The sequence below is a fragment of the Typopeltis vanoorti genome, chromosome 16, assembly GCF_054136105.1.
Source record: "Typopeltis vanoorti isolate ZY-2024b chromosome 16, IOZ_Tvanoo_1.0, whole genome shotgun sequence".
Classification (NCBI taxonomy): domain Eukaryota; kingdom Metazoa; phylum Arthropoda; class Arachnida; order Uropygi; family Thelyphonidae; genus Typopeltis; species Typopeltis vanoorti.
The window spans coordinates 111,819,050-111,834,264 of record NC_143564.1 but is presented as its reverse complement, the minus strand read 5'-3'; the positions used below and the strand labels follow the sequence as shown (position 1 = coordinate 111,834,264).

The 15,215-nt window shown below is 35.6% G+C and overlaps 1 protein-coding gene across 3 annotated transcripts in view; it reads left to right on the top strand.

The window, feature by feature from the left end:
- The window catches only part of LOC150098264 (spatacsin), an 891,110-nt gene that overhangs the window by 69,548 nt on the left and 806,347 nt on the right, over nucleotides 1-15,215 (top strand). For all 3 annotated transcript variants that reach the window (XM_090406151.1, XM_090406152.1, XM_090406153.1), the window contains exon 5: nucleotides 2,158-2,278. In XM_090406151.1, coding sequence (XP_090262277.1) covers nucleotides 2,158-2,278 — 121 coding nt within the window. The remainder of the gene's footprint in view (nucleotides 1-2,157; nucleotides 2,279-15,215) is intronic.

Genomic DNA, 15,215 nt, shown 5'->3' with positions numbered 1-15,215 from the left:
TATTTTCTATATTCTTGCCAAAGTCCTCCCATGACTTTTGTTTAGCTAGTTTTACACACTGTTTAGCTTTCTTACATTTGTCTCTGCATTCTCTAAGAGGAAAAGCTGACTTATTGCTTTCTTATGCTTTCTTCTTTTCCTTCACTGCCTCTTTAACTTCCTGTGTCCACCAGGGAGTTCTGATTTTTCTATCCTTGCACATAACCTCACCACATGCCTCTCTGGCAGAATCAATCAATGTTTTCTTCAGAGTTTGCCACTGAATCTGCAAGGTTTGATTCCTGTTCTCAAACTGTTTCATTTTTTCTTCAATAATCTTTGTGTATTTTAGTCTACAGTTCACATCTGAGAGCTGCTCAACTTTTATTCGCTTTAAAACTTTTTTACATGTTATTCTTTTCAATATGAAATTCAATTTTATCCTGCTTAAGACTAAATAGTGATCACTTCCAATTTCAAATCCTCTGTACACTCTGGTGTCCTGCACCAGAGAGAAAACATCACTATCAACAATAACATAGTCAATGAGACTTTTCTTATTCCTAGCCTCTTCTCTCCATGTGAATTTGTGCACATTTTTATGTTGGAACATGGTGTTAGTAATAACCAGTCCATGTCCTGAGCAGAAATCCAACAGATATTTGCCATTATTATTAGCTTTGCTCTTTTCTCCAAATTTTCCCAAAATATTTTTGTATGTCTCACAATCATTTCCTACTCTGCTGTTTAGATCCCCAACAAGGACCAGCTTTTCCTTTTTCATTGTGTGAGTTGCTTTTTCTAAAGCATCAAAAAATTCCTCCACTTCTACCTTAGTAGAACCTTCTGTGGGACCATAGGCACAAATAAGTCTCATTGTCCAATTTCCCATTCTGATATTTGCCCATATCACTCTAGTTGAGACTGCCTACCATTCAAGAAGATGAGGCTCGTATTTTGTTTTGAATACTATGGCTACTCCTTCTTTTCCTTGATTGTCATTGCCTGAATATAAAATTTTGTATTTATTGCTCAGAAAGATCTCACCAGTTTTGGTCTTTTTTGTTTCAGTCACCCCTATTATGTCGATCTGGTACTTGTCTAATTCCTCAGTTAGCTCCATTTCTTTGCCATTCAGGCTTCTTACGTTGATAGTACCAATCTTTAACTCTGGTGATGTTGAGTTGGGGTTTGTTTTCAGATTTGTACTTATGCTAAGGTAAAGATTAAGAGTTGTATGTATGTCCATTGAACGTAGCTATGTTAAAATAATTGTAAGGTCGCTATAAGAGATTACTGAGGCTGAGTATTAGCTAATATATATTAAGAAAGATGTTTAGCCAACGATGTCGTTTGTAACAGCCTGTAATTGCCTAGATTTGTAAACAAGTTATTTAATTACTATGAATAGCAGGTCTAAATGTAGAGGTTATGATTTGAGCTCAAGATAAGCATTAGAGAGAAATTGTTCAATTGTGTATTATATTGTAAAGTTGCTTAAGGTTAAATAAACATGTTTTGTTTGTTAAAAATTATCACCTGATCTTTGACCAATCCATTGTCTCACAAAAACAATCGAACCTGTGTATCTAAAGTAGAGAAATTGCCACAACTGAATAGTTAAGGTTTATTTTAGAAAGTGATCTTTCCTATTTGTGTAATAACTAATCCTCTCATGCAATTAATTCAGGATGGTGCAGTCGATAAATAATATAAATTTTTTCTGAATTACATAGTGTGGGAGATAGTAGACTGTAATCGTGAATTGCCTATTTCAGAGGCCTTTTCACTAACAGCTTGAGCACTTATAGGAAGTATAAAGGATTACACGGGGGGTGGGGGGGGATAAGTTAATCGGATTAGAATAAGGTAAAGTGTATTAAACAGATAGTAAATGTAAGGAGCATGAGCTGTAGTATAGTATAGAGAAAATAGAAAGGGAAAGGTTGAAGAAAACATAGTAAAGATAAGAAGAAAATAATATAAAGACGACTGTCAACAACAACTGAAAACAAAATATAATTAACTACAAATTATTACAGTAGCTCTCATATGTGGTAATAATATTAAAAGCAAAAAAAAAACAAATAAAAATCTATAACTAAAACAAATTATAAATAATAATAATAATAATAATTGAAAATTTGAACAATGCTAACATATTTGTTTTTTAAACAGATTGCAGCAACCTGTTCTCTTTGTAACCTCTACAGCTATCCACAGTCCACCTTTAATTATTCAGGATACCAGCATTTCACTTTTACTTGTTGATATAAATCCAGAAAGACTTGTAAATGAGGTTTGTTTTATTAATTGAAAATTTCACTGCGTTTTTAATTAATTTATTTTTTTGATACACATGAAAGAATACACTCTTGCTTGTTTTGTTGAAATTGTCTAATGAAAATTGTGCTTCCTGATCACCAGTTATTTATTGCCAACTGTTCTAGTGCATTACATAATTGGAAACATGCAGATATATGTGGATTGTGTGGGGAAATGTAAATAAAAAGCAAATTGAAGTGTTATACTTCAGGGTGCTGTGTTCAATGAAACACGGGAAGTCTTTAATGGTTATGTAACTTTTGGTTGCTAGTAACATTCTAGTATTTGTTTGAGCAAACATATATATATATGAGGCAGAATTTGTATTTTGTTTCATAAAGAAATATATAATATATGAAATTTCTCTTCCAAATTGTTGACTATATCTTTTAAATTAGTCTGCTTTTCTTTTATCCATAAACATGCTTTGAAACAATCTCAAAAGTTTCAATTCATCAAGTATTAAATGGTTAATATACTGCTTTAGCTATATAGTATACATTATAGAAAAGTTCTACCTGAAAATAAGAAAGCTAGCAGAAAAAAGCTATATAAGAAAGTTAGCAATCCCCCCCCCCCCCCATACATACTACATGACATCTGAAAAACCAGCTATAAACGTTTTGCTGGAAATGTACAGAAGCATGTCTTGTTGGTGTCAAAACACATGAAAATTATGATTTGATTAATCACCCTAATGATCTTGAATATGTGTCTTGTTCTTGGAAACCATGACATTGAGCCAGAAGTAGAACCAGATGTTGAAATAAACCTGTGTTTTTTCAAGAATTTTTTTGCTCCTATTCTGAAAATTCCAGCTATATCATATCATATCATCATCATCATCAAATTTCTGATATATACATCAAGGGTTTGTACAGGGCATGATAGTACTACATGAAAAATTTACATCATTACTAACTTCCTATCTACAATTTTCCTCCAAATTAGTCTGTTAATGTCAAGACTCCAATATTATCAGGTCTTATATTTCTGTCTTCTAAAGCACCTTTTACTTTATCAATCTACCTATATCTTCTTCTGGGTCTTTTTCCTGCCAACCTGGCAGAGAACACTTGTTTTGCTAATCTATCCTCTCCCATTCTGTTTAAGTGACCACACCTGAGATTAGCTCTGCTAATACATTCCTGGATGCTGACAATATCAAATTCTTTCCTAATATCCTCATTTTTAATATGATATTGCCATTGATACCATCTGTTCATGCCACTAATCTTTCTCAGGATTCTCATATCTGCAGTCTCTAGTCTTTGGTCAAGTGTTTTACTTCTAACCCAGCTCTCAGATCCATAAGTTAAAATTGGTTTAAACACTGTGTTGAATACAGTTAATTTAGTGTTTTGGCTAATTTCTCTCTTATTCCATATAAATTTAATCAATTGACTTCCTGCCATATCAGCTTTATTGATTCTGTTGTCTATTTCCATATTTAACTTACTCTTCACTAAAAATCGTGCCTAAGTAGCTGAAATGTTTTACTTGTTCTATAAGTTCTCCATTCACAGTGCAGTTGATATTTTTAATGTTTCTGCCTATTTTCATTGTCTTTGTCTTTTTAATGCTGACGTTCATACCATTTCTATTACAACAGTTATTCAATTTAATCTTTAGATTTCTAGTGGTTAAACGAGTGGTTAGCATACCAGCTCTCCAGCCAAAAGGCTGTGGGCCGTGGGCATGGATGTTTGTGATTGTCTGTGAAAATAGGAGTAGTGATCGGCAATAGATGGTATTGGTGTAGTTTGAAGGTAGTTGTGGTTGGTGAAGATGGAGAGTTGTAGAGTAGGTGCCTTCCCTCGATGAGTTTTTGGACTCCCTGGAGGTGTTACTTAATAATAATAATAATAATGATATCATTCACATAAAGCAAAGAGCTGAGATTAACACCTCCAATTTTGATATCAGGTTTAATACCACTTTCCTTCATGGATCAAATACACATCCTCATATGCTTCGTATCCATCATATATTTCAATGTAATATCAATGTTATTACAATTTTAATATGCACTTCACATGCATGATAAACTGGATGTATATATACATCCTGGTTAAACCATTTTCCTGTACTTCCTTCAATTCTAACTGCTGACTTACAACTCAAATAAAGACTTAAGTATTGCTTGATATAATGCCCCATTAACACCATATAACTGTAGCGTTTGGAACAGCTTCTCTCTTGGCACCTTGTCATATGCCTTTTCCAGATCTACAAAACTTAAATACAGATCTTTGTTATATTTCCATGATTTCTCAACTATCTGTCGTAAAGTGAAAATCTGATCATGACAGCCTCTATTTGGCCTGAATCCAGCTTGTTCTTCACCAAGCTACTCCTGCACAATCCTTCTCAACCATTTCTCAAGTATACTTGAATATATCTTACCTGGAACACTCAGTAATGAAATGCCTCTGTAATTCTCACATTCAGTTTTTTTTCCCTTTTTATATATGGGTATTATGAGAGCTCTACTCCAATCATTTTGAATTCTTCCCTCTGTCCAGGCCTTCTGAACTATGCAGTGTAGCCACTGTATTACTTTTATACCTCCATACTTGAGCATTTCTGGTCGAATATTATCTACTCTTGCTGCCTTTCCACATTTCTGACTTTTGATGGCTTTTTCTACTTTAAGTATGGATATGCATTCTTGACTGAATGCCTGGTCAGTGTTTTTTTACCACTGTGCTGTCATCACTGCTTGTTTCATTTAGCAGTTTTTCAAAGTAATTACTCCATATTTGAAGAATATCTTTTTCACCTGTTTTCATGTCACTTTTATCATCATTAATTCCTTTTACATCACTTTTTCTTCCATTTTTGAGCTTCTTCAACAGCCTCCAGAATATCTTGCTACCTTCTTGATATTTATTTTCTATGTTCTTGCCAATGTCCTCCCATGACTTTTGTTTAGCCAGTTTTATGCAGTGTTTAGCTTTCTTACATTTGTCTCTGTATTCTCTAAGAGCACAAGAGTTCTGATTTTTTTCCATCCTTGCACACAACCTCACCACATGCCTCTCTAGCTGAATCAATCAGTGTTTTCTTCAGGGCTTGCCACTGAATCTCCAAAGTTTGGTTCCTGTTCTCAAGGACTGATATATCATATCAGTCCTTCCTGATTATGTTGTATTCATAGAAAATAGGATAAGTGGATTAATATTATTAATGATGGTGGCGAATTAAATCCAGCCCGAGTAGAAATCCCAAATAGTGATAGGAATATGAGGGTTCGAAGCTCTTTGGTGTGAGATAGAAACTAACATTACAAAATATGTATCTAGGAGTTAGAAAATAACTGGAATTTATATGGTCATGGATATAAAAATAATGAAACCCGATCTTCTAGTTTCATAAACTTGTTGCGTCTTCTGAGTGAAAAAAAAATGCATAAACTTAAATCCAATAAAGGCAAACATAAACTATTACATTACTAAAATAAGCTATGTATGAACCATCACAATATAAACTGACTCAAACCAAGTGGAAAGTAAGAGGTGACATGAGTTGGCTATTGTTCAGCATTGTGTGCAGGTAATTGACTGAAAAGTTTATTTGACATTTAATGATCTGATAAGTGATTTCCAAATATCACAGTGTTAATCTTTGATCCCTATTAAGTGTGCCTTGTGCAAAGATGACCGTGGATGCTTTTATGTTGTGAAGACAAACACAAGTTTGTCTTCAATATAAGGCAGAGAGCTCTTATTCCACTCACTGTTGTGGTGTGCATGTGGGAAAAAAAAATTAAAAGCAAGACCTGAGTTTGTTTTTCTGTTGTCGTCATCTCCAATGTGTTCGTTCTGTCTTATTTCAAAATTTCTTGATGTCTAATCTATGTAAGAAGGGATCACAAGCGCATGGTGTATTATAGATCCCAGGTTTTTTGTAGAAGGGGTTGTGGTCTTAAGGACAAAATAAACATCATTAGTCAAAATAGACTTTAAAGCCATCCTGATATCATTGGCTTTAAGGAGATTAGCAGTCTTGATAGAAAGTTTACCAAAATAAGGGATAGAAACTGCAGTCCTGCAATGAATGTCAGGATTTTGCTGTGGAGTAGGATTATAGAATAGCAATTTGCATATGGGTTTCTGTGAATATCAACTGTGAATAAGTTGTTAGAATAGAATTTATATTCTTTCACTAAGTTTTTCTTCATCTCTTTTGGTTAGACCCCCCCCCCCTCCCTTTTTTTTTTTGAGTATAAGTATAATACCTAGTTTTGGTGACACATAGTTCAAAGATGGTGAATGCAGGTAATGAATGACCTGCGTGAGTAGCCTTGCAATATACACCCAGTGAAAAGCCTTTTTTCAGCACTTTTGCTAATTAAAACATGAAATTATCAGTTGCTTCAACAGCCTGTATATACAAGTAAGACTGATAATGAAGTTTCTTTATACTAATGCACTTTATGTGGGAAACAGGAAAAAGCCTGCTGGGGCTAAGTCCAGAGAGTATGGTGGATGGGGCACAATGGATGTCTAATGCTTTGCCATATAACTGCAGATGAGGAACGACACATGAGCCAGCACATTGTTGTGGTGCAACATCCAAGTCTAGTTTTCCCACAATTCAGATCTCTACCTGCGCATGGCATCCCTCAAACATGCTAAAACTTCCTGGTACAATTCTTTGTTTACCATCTGACCACGTGGTACAAATTCATAATGGACAATGCCTTTCCAATCAAAAAACACAACCAACATTACCTTGATCTTTGACCGACTCATTCACCGATGCTTAAACCTTCATAGCATTGCGTTTGGCTCATGCAATCCTCCCTGTATGTTTAGTTAATCAATTGAAATGCCTCTTTAAAATTTTTTTCAAGTTTGCAGCAAAATTTCACACATGCACAAGTTGTTCTTCAAGCTCTTTCATTGTCATTAATCCAACGAACAGCTTATGCACGTGCTCAATTCAGCGGATGTAACTCAACGACTAAGGTTAATTGGAGAATGGGGAAAATGGTAGTTTGTTGTCAAAACCTGCTGCTAGGTGTGCTCAGTAGCTGCAGCATGATTAATGTTCATAGCAGAATGGGGAAAATGGCAGTTTGTTTGTCAAAACTTGCCTCTAGCATGCTCTCTATGCCAGTTGGTGCACTATTTAAAAAGTTTGGTCTTTTTTTTAAATACACCTCGTATCATTTCTTGTGAAGTATAATAAACCGTTTTGTTGTTATTACTGCATCACTATCAATATTCAGAAATCTCCTAACCCTCCTTTTTGATAAATATCTTAGAGGCAAAAAAATAAAATAAAATAAAAATAAATAAGGACATATAAAAGAAAGAATAAACCCTGGTGATGGGAGGGGGAATCCTAGACTGGCAAGATTTATTATTATACTAACAGAGAATAGACACTGTTTATTTTAGACAGAAGACATATGGGATTGGCTTCTATGGCAACCTTCACTCTTTAGGACATTTTTACCTCAAGGCCAACAACATATGACTGACATAGTTCATTTCCTTTGGGAACTGTTACAGTGGAAGATCTCACTTTATTAGAAGATTGGGTGTTTGTTTTATTTTCTCAAGTGGTTTGCCAGCATTTATTTGTTTTCATTATCATATCATTGTTATTATTCCCAGATCTCCATGGAGTCAGACTCATTGTTTGAGACATTCCCCCCCCCTTCCCCCTCTACCATACACACCTCATCATAACATGCCTTAAATCCATTCACATTCTCTGCAGACACCACACTCTCAGGCAGTGACTGAGAGTGTAGTGTCTCTTCCAATCATACATGACTTTCCATGCTAAAAACATGCTTTTCATTCCTTTGCTCACACCCTCCTTATACGGCTTCCAGGGATGACACTGTTGTTCTCTACCCCCTCCCCCTTTCTCCCAACATTCTTTGAAAAACCTGTTACCAACTTATATGCCTCTATCATATCACCCCTCTTTCTCCTCCTCTTCCTATCCACTGGACTCTATAAATTACATCTTCTCAACCTTTATTCATTCTCAAAATTCCAGAAACCACCTTAGTCAATCACCTGTGGACCTTTTGCAATACCTTTTGAAAACCAGGTGACTAAATCTGTGCACAATAGTCCATATATGGCCTTATATAATGGAACCAGAATCTTCTTACTTCTACATGTCAGTGCCCTCTGCATCATTACCAGAATTTGTTGTGTTGTTTTCACAGTTTTAGAAATATGTCCTCTCAATTTCAGATCCCTATCCACCATCACACCCAGATCTGTTATTTCCTCCAAAGCTTATACTTTGCAACATTGAACTGGCAGCTCTCTTTCTGTGGCTTTCACTCAGTCTATTCAAGTCCTTTTGTAAAGCCACAACACCTGTTCTACTTCTCATAGTTCTTCACTTTTTGTATCATCTGCAAACAACTGAATAATCCCCATTCAAACCTGTCCCAGTATCATTAACATACAGATTAAAAAGCAATGGTCCTAAATCAGACCTTCGAGGCACAGCACTAGTTGCTTTCCTCTTCTAGGTTATTGTTTCCCTATACACAATTTGCTGTACTAGTTTAACTATGAATTTATCATGTGGCAATATCAAAAGCCTTTGTAAAATCTAAGTATACTACTGTGTATCCATCTCCCTTGTCCATTGCACCCTCGTCTTATTCTAAGGAGTAAGAAGTTTACTAAAAGGTGACCTTCCTTTAGCAAATCCATGTGCCCATCAAAGAGACCTCTCCAACACCTGACACACAAATCGGCCTGTAATTTGAAACTTGAGTTCTGTCACCTGTTATGTACAATTTTGCTTCCTTTCATCCTTTGGAACTTGACGTACTGTAAGATTTATATTAAACAAATGTGCCAAGGCAGTTGTCAGCTCCCTGACATGTTCCCTTGAAACACATGGTGATATATCAAGTCCCACAGCCTTATTAACATCACATTTACTCAATTCCCCATTATATACCATTCACAGTCAGTTTCTCCTCCGTCCCTTCCATTGTCCCCAAACTCCATATGATGCCACATTCATAGGGGTGAAATACCTTTATGAACTGCTCATTTAATATCTCAGCTATATCCTCTTCAGCAATTATCCTTTTATCATTGCCTTCAACCAGTGTCATCCTTCCATAATCATTCTTTGTTCAACTGGCTACATATTGAAAGAACTCCCCAGGTTTTTTTTTTTTGGCTTCATTAGCTAACTGCTGCTCATACTGCACCTTTGCTACCTTTACCAATTGACACCCTCCTTGCCTGTTCTTTGTACTCTTCATGATTATTACTACTCATCTTATGTTGCCTCCATAATGCCTTCTTCCTCTGTGTTACATGCTTAATCTTTGCATTCATCCATTCCACATTTAACCTTCTGATCATCGGAATATGTTTAGACATCACTTCTACTAGATAATTCTTAAATATCACCCAAGCAGCATTGATGTAAGCTGTCTCTCAAGCTTCCACTTCTGTGTGAGACTGGCTTACTTTAAATTGAAAATCCTGATATAGGTTCTTCACATTCTTGGCTGAATTGGAACACAGATTGTTCCAACTCAAGGGGAATCATCAAAACTAACTAAGGTACAAAAGCTCACTTTGGACTAACAAAAGTTAAAATTGGTATGAAGACTGTTTTGTATATTGTTAGTTTAGTGTTTTGTCTTATTTCTCTCTTATTCCATTATAAATGAAATCAGTTGATTCCTTACCTTGCTAGATTTGTTTATTCTTTTATTTATTTCTATATTTAATTTGCCATCTTCATAAAAAATGTTCTTTTGGTTTGAATATTATTTATTATAATTAAATATAATTTAATTTTTCGAATTCAGACATCCAGAATATCTTTAGTTTTAAGTCTTTATCTACAGTTCCTGTTAAACAGCTCTGTTGTTCATTTTTAAGCACATTTTCTTTTTCAATAGTCTTCAGAACATGTTACCTTATTCTTGAAATGGTGCCTCTGCCTGCTCAGCAGTCGCATCAAAATATTTGGTGGCTGGGTGGAATTGGTCCCCACTGCTCATGCAACTCTCACTTATGGCTCCAAGTAGCTGATAGAGTGCACCAGCAGTCACACCCTGGGACCGTGCCTCGACTGGCATGCAAAACTAAGTGAGGGTATCAGCATTTTATGCTGTGGTGAAGGAGAGTGTCTCCTCCTTGTTGCACTTGAAGACTGGAATGGCAGAGTTAGCAGATTACTAAAATTTTATTTGACAATGGTAACAAAGACATGACAGCAAACTATATGACATAGTCTGGGCACACTCTGAGGCAAAACAGAGATGTGGTCAGTCTCCGTGGAAGGAATCTCACCACATAACCTTCCATAGTAAATCATGAAACAGAGAACTATGTCGGATTTAAGCAATAGAGACAAGGTCAGACCCTCTGCAACTTTTGTCTCTTGGAAACATTACAGGGAAGAAGAAAGAAACTGGGGAATGTATGACAGATACTTTGAAAATAGATATGAAGAAGATACCTTAAACCCTCCAGGGAGGGGTATCTCCTGATCCTTCTCGTCTGAAAATTAAGAATCTTCTCTTAAGGCTTGCAACTTGGAATGTAAGAACCTTATATGAAGCTGGGAAGTTAACCATCTGGGAGATAACCTTCTACAAGAACTTGAAGCAATGAAAATTGACATTGCTGGTATCAGTGGAGTCAAATGGACTAATAATGGAAAAATAAACAGAAAGAGTCATTCAATTATATACTCATGTGGAAACAGTCATAGGGATGGGGTATCATTTGTACTAAAAAAATAAGATTGCCCAATCCTTACTTGGATTTTGGCCCACAAGTGACAGAGTAATTGCATTAAAAATTGCAGCTCAACCTTTTAATATTTTTATTGTCTAAATATATGCACCTACTTCTGATTACCCAGATGAAGATGTAGAATGTTTCTATGAAGGCATTCAAAATGCACTTAACAACGCTAAATCAGATGACATAACTATCGTTATGGGAGATCTAAATGCTAAAGTAGGCTCAGAAAAGATCTCTTCCTATATGGGAAACCAGGGCCTGAGACATAGAAATCCCAGAGGAGAAAGATTAATATAGTTCTGTAAAGAAAACAATTCATTAATAACAAATACTTTATTTAGCCAGCCTCCTAGAAGACTTTACACATGGAAAAGTTCCAGAGACAGCTGTAGGCACCAGATTGACTATATAATGATTAAAAAAAGATTCCAGAATAACAAGCCAAAACACACCTGGGGGTTGATATTGGATCAGACCACAACCGTGTGTTCATTAAAGCCAATAAAATTAAAGAAAACAATTATTTATTTATTTATTCATCTTTATTCCTGCATATTCATTTATCTTCATCTCTTCATATTCATTTATATTCACTTATTATTCATATTCATTTATTTTTATTTCTTTTACTATTGCTATGTCGTTGTTTTCTCTATATTATACCTTGTTCTACCTCTAAATAGCCCTCTTTCTAATCTACTGTTGCTTTAAAATATTAATTCAGATCTATTTCCTCTTAATATTGCCAAAATTTTTATTATACTGCGCCAGCCAATATCCTATAACAGAAGAGATTCTTGTTCAGGGAAACAATTCTAAATTCAAAAGGGATACACACAATAATTAATCTTACGCTAGTGCTGTGAAGATTCAGTTAGCAGTTGTGACCTGAATCTCACTTAAGCAATAATATCGAATTCCTTCCCGCCAAAAGGTTCTATTTCATAAGTGGTGGTGTGAATTCGTAACGAGGCATAAACTCAGGTATAAGGTGCACAACATGCTTATTGGAAAAGCATAAAACATTTACAGTTTTTACAGAACATTTACAGAAAAATTCAAATACTCAATGGAACAAAACTCACTCTGAGTTAAGGTTCATACTAAATCACAACAATGAATTTGCATAAGCAAAATCCTTCAATTACAAAAAGGATAAGATTAAGTGTAAGCATAACACTACTAGGATATAATTCCTTTCACAAGTTATTCACAGAACATGCATTGAACACTTTCATTAATACTCTATCAATAACTATCTTAATTCTAAATTTCATTAGTCAAGCCTAGCCATTCTCAATCAAAATACTGCCTATCAACAATTCTTCTTTGTTCCACGTGGTCTTAACTAATCCAATCAAATTCTCACTTAAAAGTTCTCTACTAGCATCCTTTAGTTTACAGTATACACAAATTTCTTATTCTTCTAAGCGATTTTTAACATAGAATGAAATTCTTTACATTACCGGATCCTTTCAGATTTCATGGTGCGATCTCATATAGATCTGGATTATCTTACTCTATATTTATTGGCCGTCTTTGTGCCTAGCGATGCACTACCCTTTTCTTTGAATCTTTTCCAGGATGTGGCGTGCTGTCTATCGCTCCACAGAAAACTTTCTCTATTCTCTCCGATGGGACATTCTGCTAAGGCTCGATTCTGCATAGGCCGTCATATCGCGATCAGCTCTGCTTGGAAATAGTCAAGCATTCTCAAGAAAAGAATCCGCCATCTGTCATCACTGTAGTCGACCCACCGCTCTCTCATGAATCCCCTGAACAAACCTCCTAAAACTGGAATCCAGGAACCGAAAAAGAAAAAGCCGTGTAATATGTGCGCGCATCATCTTTTATTCACCATTTCTGGCGCCCTCTATTCGATGTGTTTTTTACCGCACGAACCTCACAGTTCATGCCCCTTGGGTGATCCTACACTCTCCCTAATCTATTGGGTTTACTCTATTCCAGGTAGTTGCTCTGACGTCACTTTCCACGTAGGTACAGCCTCCATTGCTACGCTCGACTTGTACAGATTATACACGATTATTCCGGATTACTACTAATTATCTTTCTGGAAATTTTGTAATGTACTAGACAGCTTAATAGGATTTACAAATAACTTAACAATTCCCTTACCTAATTCTTACTTTTCTGACACAAAATTCTCTGCTTCTTATTTCAGTTATACAGGAATAAATTTCAATATATGGCACATATGGACTACACATTATCACATAACATAAACAAATTTTTCATAATTATTAGCTGATGTGCAGATATCTCCTTAATTAGTAATATTTATCATGTTAAATCCTGAATAAAGAATTTACTTGTAAAGTTCTCCATTCAGGATCCAACAAAAGTCCCCCCTTTCAAAAAAAAAGTTTTTCTAATTTTCTAGAAAAACTGTTTTTGCTTCTCCCTCAATTTTCTGGGGATGAACCTTCCATTCTTTCTTGGCCTTAGTGCATATCTCGGCTCAGGTGACTGTATTGTTTCCTCATGACATGACTGGTTTTGCCCATTCCCATGATGAATCTGCGGTGCTTCTTTTAACGTTTTGGATCTACTTAATTCTCCATTATTTTCATTTATAAAACTTGTACAATCAGTTAGTAAGTGTGCACCCTTTGTAGCAATTGCTAAATTCCAACACAATAAACCACTTATAGCTTTTCTGAGCATAAAAAGAAAACAGAGGAAGTTTGCATAATCAAACTGCCACTGATGTTGTTTACTAACTTCATGTTTTCTGTACTTGTTCCATCTCGGTCTGTTATAGAAACTTTTAGATCTGCTAATTATCTCAATATAGTTCACTCCGATTGTTCTTGGCCCATTCTCCTCTAAATTTTTTTCTGCATCACCTTGGTCATTTGCCAATCTAATGCTTGAAATCTGATTAGTCTCAGGTTGACAGTTCACTTCTGAGATTGAGGCATTTTGAGACTCAATCTGATTATTTACAACAACTTCACATCCTCTGTCTGTCTGAACGACATTACTTTTACTCTGCATTCTTTCTTCATATGATTTCTCATTTCTATCCCTAATTTTAACTTTATGATTCTCTCTACTAAACCGTTTATTTCCCATTAGGATTATCTCATTTCTAGAGAAGTTGCAAGAGAACTTGTACCTCTCTAGAAAGTTAGTTCCTAAAATTATCTGAACATGTGGGTGATATGTCTGAGGGAGGAACAACAACTCCTGCCAAACACACATGTTAAGCTCGGGTAAGTATAATTTTGCTCTAACCCTTTTTGTTGCACAAACTTTAGATCTTGATAACCCCAATAATCTGATCGGTCTCCTTAGATTAGAAATGTCTCGCCATACATGGGATTTTATTCCTTGAAAATAATCTTCCGTTATGACAGAGGCCTGGGAACCAGTATCTAACAATACGTCGCAATGCGATCCTTGAATCTTACCCTTAATTATCATTTTTGACCTTCCTTGTTGTTCATGATTTCTTTGTCTACCTTCATAATTATGAGGAGTTTGCCCAAACTTCAACTCATTTCTATTATTTCTTATGGAGGGTCTCCTATTACTAAAACAATTACGAACTAAATGCCCTGTCTTTTTACAATTAAAACATCTAGGAGGCTCCCTTTTGTCTCCTTGCTCATTATTTCTCTGTGAATGAGGTAGAGACACCTCGGGTTTCCATTCTGTCACTGCCACCAACTTTTGCATTACATCATCCAGATGGTTCAACATAGGCTGTTGAACTCTTTCTACTTCTAGTCTGATTAATTCATTAGTCTTCTCTGGTTGAGAGATAGATGATTTTGAAGTCTTATCTGTGACTGCTGCCAGCTATTTCAATACAGCATCAAGACGGTCCATTACGGGCTGTTGAAGTCGCTGAACTTCTTGTTTAACTATAGAACGTACTTCTTCCATGTTTGTTAGCCCTACTTGTTTTGGGATGTTATGTTCATTTTCAGTCACTTGATTACTGTTGACTGACCTTTCTCTTTCTCCTTCACTGTCCTGCTTGATCTTTAGTCTTCCTCTTACATGAGCTAGATTCCTTCTCAGTTTTGTCCTTGTAGTTGGAATTATTCACCTCTTTAATTACGTTAATATAGCTCATGTAGATGCGGGACGAATGTCTCTGAGCATCTGTTCCTT